The sequence below is a fragment of the Gobio gobio genome (genome assembly GCF_949357685.1).
Source record: "Gobio gobio genome assembly, chromosome: 19".
NCBI classification, from domain to species: domain Eukaryota; kingdom Metazoa; phylum Chordata; class Actinopteri; order Cypriniformes; family Gobionidae; genus Gobio; species Gobio gobio.
In genome coordinates, this window is record NC_137112.1 from 44,788,332 (window position 1) to 44,800,161 (window position 11,830).

Sequence of the window (11,830 nt, forward strand, 5' to 3'; positions counted from 1 at the left end):
TCTAGTGGTTACACACATGGTTGCATGATTTCTTAAATAATTCCAAAAGAGGGCATTAATCTGCCTTCAAAATTTTTTATTAAATATTAAATATTTAAGTAAACGGTTAAATATTGAGTAAACGTTATCACGCTTGTATTTTTCTCACGTATTACAATTATGTTAGTACCATGGTTTGTACACATTAAAGTAGGCTTGTCTTTACATTTGAATGTTTAAAATGACTGACCGTGACACTAAAATGTTTAACCCCCTGAGGTAGAAGTGACGATGCATTGACTCACTGTCACATGAATGTTCAGTTTAGTTCAGGGGCATGTTCAAAGCTCAAACCGGTGCGCAATGTTTTGCTACGCTTTCCGGTTTAACGTCACGTTTCCTGGAAACGGTGTGCAACGCATAGATATAATAAAGGCTAGATGTCTTAAGGCGGAGTCTCTAACGTCACCACCGGCGGCCATCTTGTCACAGGCAAGCTTTCTGGCGGGCTCTGTAGTACCTGATGTAAGGTGACTGATCTGCACGAACACAAATACTCTTATCTCACTGAAATCTTGACGGATTTACAAATGGTTTGGTTTCTTACAAACGTTATTAACGTGGCTATAATTCTGGATGCTTGAATAAATTATGAATAATTATTCATAAGTATGCAGTGTCCACTAATACAGTTCACTTGAAGGAGTGAATGAAAACGAGTGAGTGAATTGGGACAGCCGTTGAGTGTACATCGGCTGTACACTCGTTATTGCGGTGCATTGTGGGATTGAATGAGTGCACTCAGTAACACTCCCACTAGGTTTCGGACACCACTACAAATGGCTGTCCCCTCAAATAATGCCCTATTTGAGGGTGTAGGGGGCGTAAAAAATGTGCCCCCTCACAACAGTTGTCATGAAGGGCAAAATTAGCTGTATAGATCAAAACCATAATTTATCCCAGGCTGTAAACATGTTTTTTTCTGCTGTAAAGTTGGCCATTTTAACATGGGGCTCAATGAGATTCTGCTCCCTTCTGGAATCTGTCCCTAGTGGCCAGTCGATTAATCTGCAGTTTAAGTCACTTCCATATTGGGTTCAAGAGAAACTGGAGGAGGTTGCCGCTTGGTTGACATGCACTTGCAAAGTTACTGTGACGGAAAAATGTAATCAACGAAGGAGATTAATAATTATTCATGAGAAGTTTATTGATTTACATATATTCACACAAGAATCATTATGTATGTTTGAGTTAATTTACAGTTCCTCTTTAGGAGTTAAAATTCTGCCACAAAGACACTTTTCTTAACTCTAGCAGACCCAGTGACTAGCATGTGATCATAGGGGTCACCGGACAAACTTGAGGATTTTTCTGACCCTGGGGTCAGCAGATCTAATTCAGAGGGCCTGGGGGTAACACCAAAAGACAAATTGATGTTATTTGTGTGCTGAGCGTGAAACTTTTGTCATGTGTGGAAAGTTACAGGAGGAGAACAACGAAGACCTTGAGTTCGAGAAAACTATAAAGTAAGCAGAAGATGTTGTGACTACCAGTTAGCACTCTGCAGACATTCAGGATGTCTGTATGACTGTGACTCTTTTCTTGCAAGAAAATACATCTTTATAAAGACAATTGGCTAAGGTTTGTCTCTTATTCACACTCTAAAAAATGCTGGGTTAAAAACAACCCAAGCTGGGTTGAAAATGGACAAACCCAGCAATTGGGTTGTTTTAACCCAGTGAATGGGTTGTTTTAACCCAGCGATTGGATTAAATGTTTGCTTATACAACTCAATCGCTGGGTTTGTCCATTTTCAGCATTTTTTAGAGTGCAGTAATGCAATTGAGTTAATTTTTTTTGCCGGAACATTACTTATAGTCAGTTTAATGTCTTTAGCATTTTAGCTCTTGCGGTTCCCTCAGGTTTTTTGAATGGGATTTTGGTTAATTGGCTGAAGTAAGGTATGTGGTGAACACAAGCTCAAAACACTTTCATGTTTTATTCTACGACGTTAAATTCATCAGCATTACCCCACTCGTGAGTTTTTGAAGCTGTTACGTATCTTGGAAAAGGCGGTTGCTAACAAGTGGCTAAATGGGACAGCAGTGGCTCTCAAGGAGATTCACCGTCATCACGTTGAACAGGTAAACTCTGTCCGCTTTTACAGCCTCATTATGCTCATAATTGTGCTCTTATAAACTAGTCTAACTATGTTTTTAGTTAAGAACTGGAAGAGTTGTTGGAGGCTTAGTGAAGGTGGCGTTGAAATCGCAGGACTGTGGTGTAGTCCGTGTATAGCCTACCTTTAGCTTTTTACTTTGGCGATTGTATTTAGGCTTCAAAATGTATAAAAGTTGTGTTCATCTGTGATAATTATCTTGATGGACAAAACGTGGAAGTATCATAAACTTGTGTTGATCACAGAGCTTGTTTTTTGCGATAATCCAAAAGCCTATGGGAAAATCCTATTGGGTTTTGGTCGAGGGAACCAGTGCGATGCTAACTGCCGGTTGGCCTACAAAGTGACGTCATACCTGCACCAATCTAAGCAGAAAGTCTACGAAGGGTGCGTTCACACTTGTAGTTCGGTTCGTTTGGTCCGGACCAAAAAACAAAAACAAAACATATAGTCCTTGTCTGCTTAGCGTTCACACTGGCATTTTTAACAGCAAACCTAAAGTTACCAAACCAAAGGCATAGGGATAGGGATACGGTCAAAACCTGATTGGTCGGCTTTTATGACGTATATTTCACGACGGAGCTGCTTTTACCTAACATTCAAAACAATGCTGTGTGCTGGATTAAACGTGATCATTTTATGCGTGTACATATGGTTTTATTTTTACCAGCTGAGAACTCACGAAGAGCTCATAAAATGTTCAAAGCATTCAAAACAGCAGCAGGATTTCCTCCGGTGTGTGCAGAAACGCAGATCGGCATATATTGATGAGGCACTTTACCTCCTCGTTGCTCCACGTTTGCCCTCTACTCATTTTGGATACACCGATCTTTCCGCGTCGTCAAATCAGCTGACTTGTAGCGTCGCATCTTGTGACATCACGTTCTGTTTTTGGTTAGTTTACATGTCTTTGGTCTGTGTTGCGTTCATACACTCCCGGCGCTATGGGCGGGCCTTAGGGGGCCGGGCCCGCCCACAGAGCTCCTGTGCCCCCCCTCCATCAAATTTACATTTAAAAATTATTTTAAAAATAATAATAATTTACGTGTAGTATTTATATATTTATTGATGTGTGTATTTAAGTGTAATATTTGACTCATAATCTTATTTAAAAAAACACCCGCGAAGTTTGACTGATTGTTTACAAAAAAGGGGTTTCCCGCTGACCCGCTCTAACGGCAGCATCTCGGTAAAGTTATAGCGAAGTGACGTGTGCTCGGTTTTGCCTAAGCTAGCTAGCCAGGTTAAATTTAAATTAATCGTGAAAGTGAAAATATTAAAATATGGATATACGAAGCTTTTTCAAATCGTCAGCTTCTGGAGGGAAGAAACTGACACCTGTGGCGCCTGAAACACCTGCGACAACGACAGAAGGTGGTGGAGCCTCGGCTAGCAGCACCAGTCATGATCCAAGCTATGTTTTTTTTTAAATGAGATTCCACTCCCAAAAACGTCGACTTCAGCTGTATGAGTAGGGCAGTTGGTTTTATTACTCTTCTTAAGTTGCACCAGCTGTGGTGTAAATTATGCATTTGACACTAGCCGTGTTTACATTACCCTTCAAATTGCGCAAATTGAAATTGCGAATTGAAAATATTTCGAAATAGTTTTTTATCGATATTTAGATAATAGCGCAAAACAGCTGCGCAAATCTGTAATGGAAACGCAGCTACTGATATGCTATATGTGTGTGAGTTTGTCGTAGTTGATTATGCATGGTTGATTTAATACTTAACTTGAGATTTGTGACTATTAGGCTGTTGGCTTATAGCATGCTGTGTTCACGGAACAATGCAGACCAAGGCTCTAACTGTAACATGATATCTTCAGTAACCGAAATATGAGTGGGCAATAGGCTAATTGTAGTTAGGATATTGAAATCGCCGTGAAACTGTTGTAGCAATAGTTGGTTGTTGTCCTATAGAAAAATTTATTGGATGTCATAATTAGGCCCCCCCAAGAATATTAAATGCCCGTCCATTGATTTGTTTCTGCCGCCGGCTCTGCGTTCATATATCAATCAAACCGCACCAGAGTTGATGCGAGAAACATCTTTTCAGCGGTCTCGGTCCGCTTGTTTGGTGCGCACCAGGGTTCGGATGGCAGCGTTCACATATGTTCAAATGAACCGCACTAACCGAGCAATCGCACCACGGTTCGTTTTAATCTAACCAAACATGACAAGTGTGAACGCACCCTAATACTCTAATGAGAGTTAGTTGACATGTAGTTGCAAAGTTACTTATTCAACACAATGTACAAAAGGGACCATCAAAATAAAGTGTTACCGATTTAGCTGCTCCATGCCAACCTTTCTTGCTTGTGACACGCACAACAAACACACAAATGTACAATCAAAGTACCTGAAACTATTTACGGATATTACAAGACACGCACGGGCGAGTCACGCATGTGCAGGATTTCCGGCGAAAATCATCCCGCCCGGTCTAACATATAAATGCTTATAATATGACATACACATGTATTTGAAGAAGGATTGATGATGAAGTGACTCATTGTTAAAATTGTGTTACATTGTGTACCTTTAAAGACCAGATAACTGAATGCTCTATTAAAGGAACACGCCGACTTTTTGGGACTTTAGCTTATTCGCCGTATCCCCCAGAGTTAGATAAGACCATACATACCATTCTCATCTCCGTGCCATAACTCTGTCTGACGCACACACCGCTAGCCTAGCTTAGCACAAAGACTGGAGGTAAATGGCTCCAGCTAGCCTCCTGCTCAATAAGTGACAAAATAACGCCAACATTTTCCTATTTACATGTTGTGATGTGTAGAGTTTCATCGTGCACTAAGACAGACGGAAAATGAAAAGTTGCTCTCATTCCTGCTTAGTAATCAAGGAACTTTGCTGCCATACTATGGGTGCAGCGGCGCAATGATATTACGCAGCACCTGAAAATAGGCTAACTTACGTCAACATAACCAACCTGCTTGCACAGAGAGCATACTGGGGACTATTTTCAGGTGCTGTGTAATATCATTACGCCGCTGCACTCATGGTACGGCACAAAGTTCCTTGATTACTACGCAGGAATGAGAGTATAGTTCCTAACCATATCGGTCAAGAAAAATCACACCTTTTCTTAGTACATGATGTAACTCTACACATCACAACATGTAAATAGGAAAATGTTGGCGTTATTTTATCACTTAATGAGCAGGAGGCTAGCTGGAGCCATTTACCTCCAGTCTTTGTGCTAAGCTAGGCTAGCGGTGTGTGCGTCAGACAGAGTTATGGCACGGAGATGAGAATGGTATGTATGGACTTATCTAACTCTGGGGGATACGGCGAATAAGCTAAAGTCCCAAAAAGTTGCCGTGTTCCTTTAACATTGCTGGGAGAATGTTAATAGAACCTTCCCAGAACGTTAGTTAAAGTTGAAAATGAGCTGTTTTTGAGTCACTTACCCAGTACCATGGTCATGAAGCGTTCCTCCACCCCTGCCTCCAGCAGCATAGGTGGGATGTAGATGGTCCCAGCAGCCAAACATACCTCCAGGCCACATGTTAATGCATTAATCAAGAACAACTGTGAGATCCTGCCATGCATGTCCAGATTCTCCACTCTTTCACTTCTTCTCTCTCTTCCTCCTTTGCTTTAAACACTGCAGTGATGAAAGAAGCTGTTAAATATATTGAGGCATATATCCAACATTATGACTTAAATGTCATGCTATTCTTCTCACAAAGCTACCATGCATTCAGAAGAATCAGATGAATCATGAGTTCCTGTTTAGATGTGTCCGTTTCAAGAATTCCTATTGCATCTTTACTGAATAACGTATGCAAACCTTAACTTCCTATCAATGCTGACAAAGATCAGAATTTCAGTCATGTAATTGTGAGCTTTGACACCAGGATGTGTGACAGAATATTACACCCCTTTAGTCAACACAGTGTGTTTGTTCAGTGCAATAAAATAATAACCGACGATCTGTGAGCTTAAAGAAGGTTGTGAGGAACATAATGTACATCTATCAGAGCAGCTTTATGGTTGATTGTGGACATAACATAATCTTGATGGTAATTAAACATTTTAAATGGTAACAATAAACAAAAAATGCCATACGTGGCTATCGTTTCCACAGTGTAGGCAATTTCTTAGCCAGTTTCAGTTTAGCATTGCTTGTGACTTCCAGTTTCCTAAAGAGTGTAAGAGCGGGTTTGTTGGTTATTCTCCTCTGATCTTTCCAGTTTAACAGACTCATGGAATATTTCTCTATGGTTTGGAGAAATTTGAGTTCCCTGTTCAAGTGCACATTTAAGTAAATTACAACTGTTTGAATGACGCACGTCTATGTTTAGTCCATTTAGAAAACCGTAAATCTCCTGTTTCACTTAATAGATGAATCTCACAAAAGAACAAGGAAATGAAGCATGTTTTTTTAGGACCATTAAGAGGCTTTTTTCCCACATTGTGACTACTTTCATGACAATTATGTACATTTCCCCAGAAATCTTAATATGTTAATAAATAAAAAAACTATCAGGCATAACATTATGACCAGGTAAAGTGAATAACACTGATTATCTCTTCATCACCTGTTAGTGGGTGGGATATATAAGGCAGCAAGAGAACATTTTGTCCTCAAAGTTGATGTGTTAGAAGCAGGAAAAATGTTTGTTGCGTATGGGGCTGTACAGCCGCAGATTTTGAGGAGCACAACAACGAGTTTGAGGCCTCCAAATTCCCCAGATCTCAGTCCAATCGAGCATCTGTGGGATGTGCTGAACAAACAAGTCCGATCCATGGAGGCCCCACCTCACAACTTACAGGACTTAAAGGATCTGCTGCTAACATCTTGGTGCCAGATACCACAGCACACCTTCAGGGTTAGTGGAGTCCATGCCTCGACAGGTTTTGGCAGCAAAAGGGGGACCAACACAATATTAGGAATATAAGGTCATAATGTTATGCCTGATTGGTGTATAGGCTATATATATATATATATATATATATATATATATATATATATATATATATATATATATATATATGCTATATATATATATATATATATATATATATATATATATATATATATATATATATATATATATATATATATATATATATATATATATATATAAATGCTGTTCTTTTGAACTTTCTATTCATCCAAGAATTCTGAACAAAAAAATCATCATGGTTTCCATAAAAGTATTAAGCAGCACAATTGTTAAATAAAACTTTTGAACGCTATAGTGTACATTTTAAAGCTGACTTCATCTTAAAATATGAGTACATAAATACTATGAGGTCACTTAAGTTCTCTAGTTCTTCTCGTGAATATACTTGTTCATTGACATGACATAACACAGCCAACTTCCTCTTTTCACAGTTCTGTGAGATCTTGTTGGGAAGGAAGGAGACAAACACATTTAACTGTTAGGAGTGACACTCTTTTATTTAGCTGTCAACCACATGCATCGGACCCTGCCTCACCTAAGAGTAAAAAGTTATAAGAGTTTATCATAACTGAGCCATGAAAAGGCTTTCGACAGGAAAAAGCACTGAAGCGCGGCACATCTTACCCGAGGCTGGCTTTGACAGGGAACTTCAGGTCCTGGAATATTCCTTGTTTCTTAAATTGATATTGTGCATGTATGAATACACCTGTTCTAGGATGAAATTAACAAGCATTTCAACATAAACATTTTTTTTAACCAAATTAACATTTTTGAATAGTTATACAATAAGTATATGGTCTGTAAAGGAAACTATTACACACTAACATTTACACACTCATACATAACATTTGAAAACAATAACTTAAACCCAGTTAAAGACAGATCCTTTTTATGATTTTATAGATTTACAACCACAGGTGCATCACCAGCTACACTTCATGAAATACCCCATAAAAAAAAAAAACACAAGATATAAATGACATAGACAGAAAACAACAGTTGAAATACATACGTCTGATCTCCATCTGAAAGTGTAAACTCAAGTGTCATCGTCTTGTGTGTCGTGTTGTGTCTTCACTGATTCCCATGTGAACGTGTACAAAGTGCAGTGACATCAGGAGAAGTTTGAGGAGCAGTTCCAGGCGCGCAGCAGGAAGTGGGCGGGATGAGCTGTGAGAACACACACGTCTGGGAAGCCACATCACAGAGGCTGTACTCGATCTTCTGCATTCTTGGGGGGTTTGCAGCAGGTCATGAATTAAAGCCACTTAAGCACAGCACAGCAGGTGCGTCTGTGTCTCTGTTTTACACTGATGTCCGTCAATGCTTTATTTACAGTAAATGTGATGAGAACCTAGATCTATCTATCTATCTATCTATCTATCTATCTATCTATCTATCTATCTATCTATCTATCTATCTATCTATCTATCTATCTATCTATCTATCTATCTATCTATCTCTATCTATCTATCTATCTATCTATCTATCTATCTATCTATCTATCTATCTATCTATCTATCTATCTATCTATCTATCTATCTATCTATCTATCTATCTATCTATCTATCTATCTATCTATCTATCTATCTATCTATCTATCTTTCTGTCTGCCTATCTATATATCTATCTGTCTGTCAGTCTGTCTGTCTATATATATCTATCTCGCTTTATATCTATCTATCTATCTATCTATCTATCTATCTATCTATCTATCTATCTATCTATCTATCTATCTATCTATCTATCTATCTATCTATCTATCTATCTATCTATCTATCTATCTATCTATCTATCTATCTATCTATCTATCTATCTATCTATCTATCTATCTATCTATCTATCTATCTATCTATCTATCTATCTATCTATCTATCTGTCTGTCTGTCTGTCTGTCTGTCTGTCTGTCTGTCTGTCTGTCTGTCTGTCTGTCTGTCTGTCTGTCTGTCTGTCTGTCTGTCTGTCTGTCTGTCTGTCTGTCTATCTATCTTTCTTTCTGTCTGTATATCTATCTGTCTGTCTATCTATCTTTCTATCTATCTGTCTGTCTGTCTATCTATATATCTCTCTGTCTGTCTGTCTGTCTGTCTGTCTGTCTGTCTCTCTGTCTGTCTGTCTGTCTATCTATCTATCTATCTATCTAGTTTTGCAGTGTGGCAAATTAGTTTTAGAACTACAAATATGTAATTTTGTCCTTCAATGAATATAAAGTCATAAAACCGCATGAATCATAAATGTACACATATTTCAAATAGCATTAGGTGGAGTTTAGCAGGTCAGACTGTAAAATGCTGAGGTCACCGCTGATGTCACGATAACTACCCACCCACAGGTGGATGGTTCAGTTCTATTTTCTTTTGAGAAATCCAAAATATTAAGGGCGTTTCAACACCCGGGGGTAAAACAAAAAGATATGTGTTATTAGAAAGGAATTTGTCACATGATAGTTGGTTAACTGCTCAACTGATGAGCCTCAGAATGGAGAAAAAGTGATTTAAGTGTTTTTTTTCCTCCCATGTGGCATAGATCAGATATGATCCACAAACGTGCAAGCAAGAAAAAAGTACATGGATTCATGCATATGTGTCGGCCTTGTAAGCGGACAGATTGGATATTTCAGTCAATGCGAGTCGTAAGTCACTGAAAAAGTGATGGTGAAGTCAACTCCAACCATGATCACATGATTCTTTTCAATGGCACAATAGAGGAAAAAGGCTCGACCCAATGTTTTGTTGACCTTTTAAGATGGTGCAGAAAGTGAAAGAGATATTTGAGGTTACCATTGTCGTGAAGTGTAGATCTTGTGGTTAGGCTGTGGGTGGCTATGTAAAACAGGTATGATCTCAATGAGCTGTAGCTGTGCTAATGCCAGAAGACAAGTGTTTTACTTGATCGTGACTTTACACTTCACTTCGCATGTGAACAAGTAATGTGTTGTTTATTCGTTTTTATAGAAATAAATACATTTGATTCAGTTCCTACAGCCTACATATGGTCATCAGTTCTACCCCTCTCAAACAATCTTGGAACATGTATGTGTGTGTACGGCAGCTACTCACAACCTATCATTATCTTTTCGCCTGCATCCATTGCTTATTGTGCTGTTTTTACTTCCATTATGACCTAAGCTTTTCCGGGTCAATATGTCTACTTTGGGTTGTTTCGCCATAGTGCAAACGCAGATATCAGATATGCTTTCAGATGAAAAATCTGACAATGGATAGTCAAAAAATGGATAGTCAACTAATCGGAATTCGGCATTAAGAAATCAAATGGCCTATGTGACTTTCAATGTGGCATGGTTGTTGGTGCCAGACGGGTTGGCTGGAGCATTTCAGAAACTGCTGATCTACTGGGATTTTCAAGTACAACTATCTCTAGGGGTTACAGAGAATGGTCTGAAAAAGAGAAAATATCCAGTGAGCGGCAGTTCTTGTTGACACCAGAGGTCAGAGGAGAATGGCTTGAGCTGATAGAAAGGCAACAGTAACTCAAATAACCACTCCTTACAACCGAGATCTGGAGAAGAACATCTCTGAACGCTCAAAATACCCAACCTTAAAGCAAATGAGCTACAGTAGCACACCAGGTGACACTCCTGTCTGCTGAGAACAGGAAACCGAGGCACACAGACTCACCAAAATTGGACAGTAAAAGATTGAGAAAATGAAGCCTGGTCTCATTCAGATGGTAGGGTCAGAATTTGTAAACAACATGAAAGCATGGATCCATCCTGCCTTGTATCAGCGGTCGAAGCTGCTGGTGGTGGTGTATGTCACGGGTGGCTGTATATAATGAGGCGCATTCAAGGGGACACTTAATGTTGTCGACACCAAACAAAGAACTGAATGAAGACAGGACTATGCACAGAGGAACAAATGAGCTTATTAATGGGACAACAGGTGAATGGGATAATTACTCAATTACTGGGGCTGCGTCCAAAAACTGGAAAATGCTGCCTTCGGAGGACATATTTCAAGGTAGGAAGGCATCAAGGCCTTCCGAACATAGATATACTTTTTCAAGAAAATCACTCTCACGGACCTTTTCCTGGACCGTTCCCACCTGGTGGAATGACCTGCCTATCTCAATTTGAGCAGCCGATTTTTCCATTTTCAAGAAACATCTAAAAGCACATCTTACATTTACATTTAGTCATTTAGCAGACGCTTTTATCCAAAGCGACTTACAAATGAGAGCAAAAGAAGCAACTAGAACAGTCAAGGGCAACAGTATGCAAGTGCTGTAGCAAGTCTCAGTTAATCTAGCTCAGAACACACAGGACAGTTTTTTTTTTTTTTTTTTTTCATCTTTTCCAGCAGCACCTGACCAATCAAGAATAGCACTTATCACTCTATTCATTTTCAATAATAATAAAAAAAGTCCCACGTGTTCTGTTCTAGATTACAGTTTTTCTCCATTGGTTTGGCTCATTTCTTAAAACAGAAATTACATTCTCAAAATTGTAAGATCATTTGGCAAAACAGTCTTACAGTTCAGCACAACACTATAGCTCACATGCAAAAGCTAATATCTCTCCCAAAACTGTTCACTCATGCTTCAGAACTAAATTCCTTTCCCATATAAATAGTCAGTGCCACGAAAATGGCAAAGATCCTTCTCATTGCTTTGGCTCATTTCTTGAAACAGACCGGACGTTCTCAACACTCTTGGTGCTTTTGCCAAAATAACGTGGATGGTTCGGCACAACACCATGGTTCATCTGCAAAAGCT

At 39.1% G+C, this 11,830-nt stretch overlaps 1 protein-coding gene across 2 annotated transcripts in view; it reads right to left on the reverse strand.

Moving 5' to 3' along the window:
* Positions 1–8,239, reverse strand: part of slc45a3 (solute carrier family 45 member 3) — a 26,557-nt gene extending 18,318 nt beyond the window's left edge. The window contains exons 1-3 of one of the 2 annotated variants that reach the window (XM_079844880.1): positions 8,109–8,239; positions 7,721–7,807; positions 5,594–5,790 (exon numbers count right to left, since the gene is read on the reverse strand). In XM_079844880.1, coding sequence (XP_079701006.1) covers positions 5,594–5,735 — 142 coding nt within the window. In that variant the 5' untranslated portion in view covers positions 5,736–5,790; positions 7,721–7,807; positions 8,109–8,239. The remainder of the gene's footprint in view (positions 1–5,593; positions 5,791–7,720; positions 7,808–8,108) is intronic. The other variant, XM_079844881.1, reaches the window with a different exon arrangement.
* Between the last annotated feature and the right edge of the window lie 3,591 nt (positions 8,240–11,830).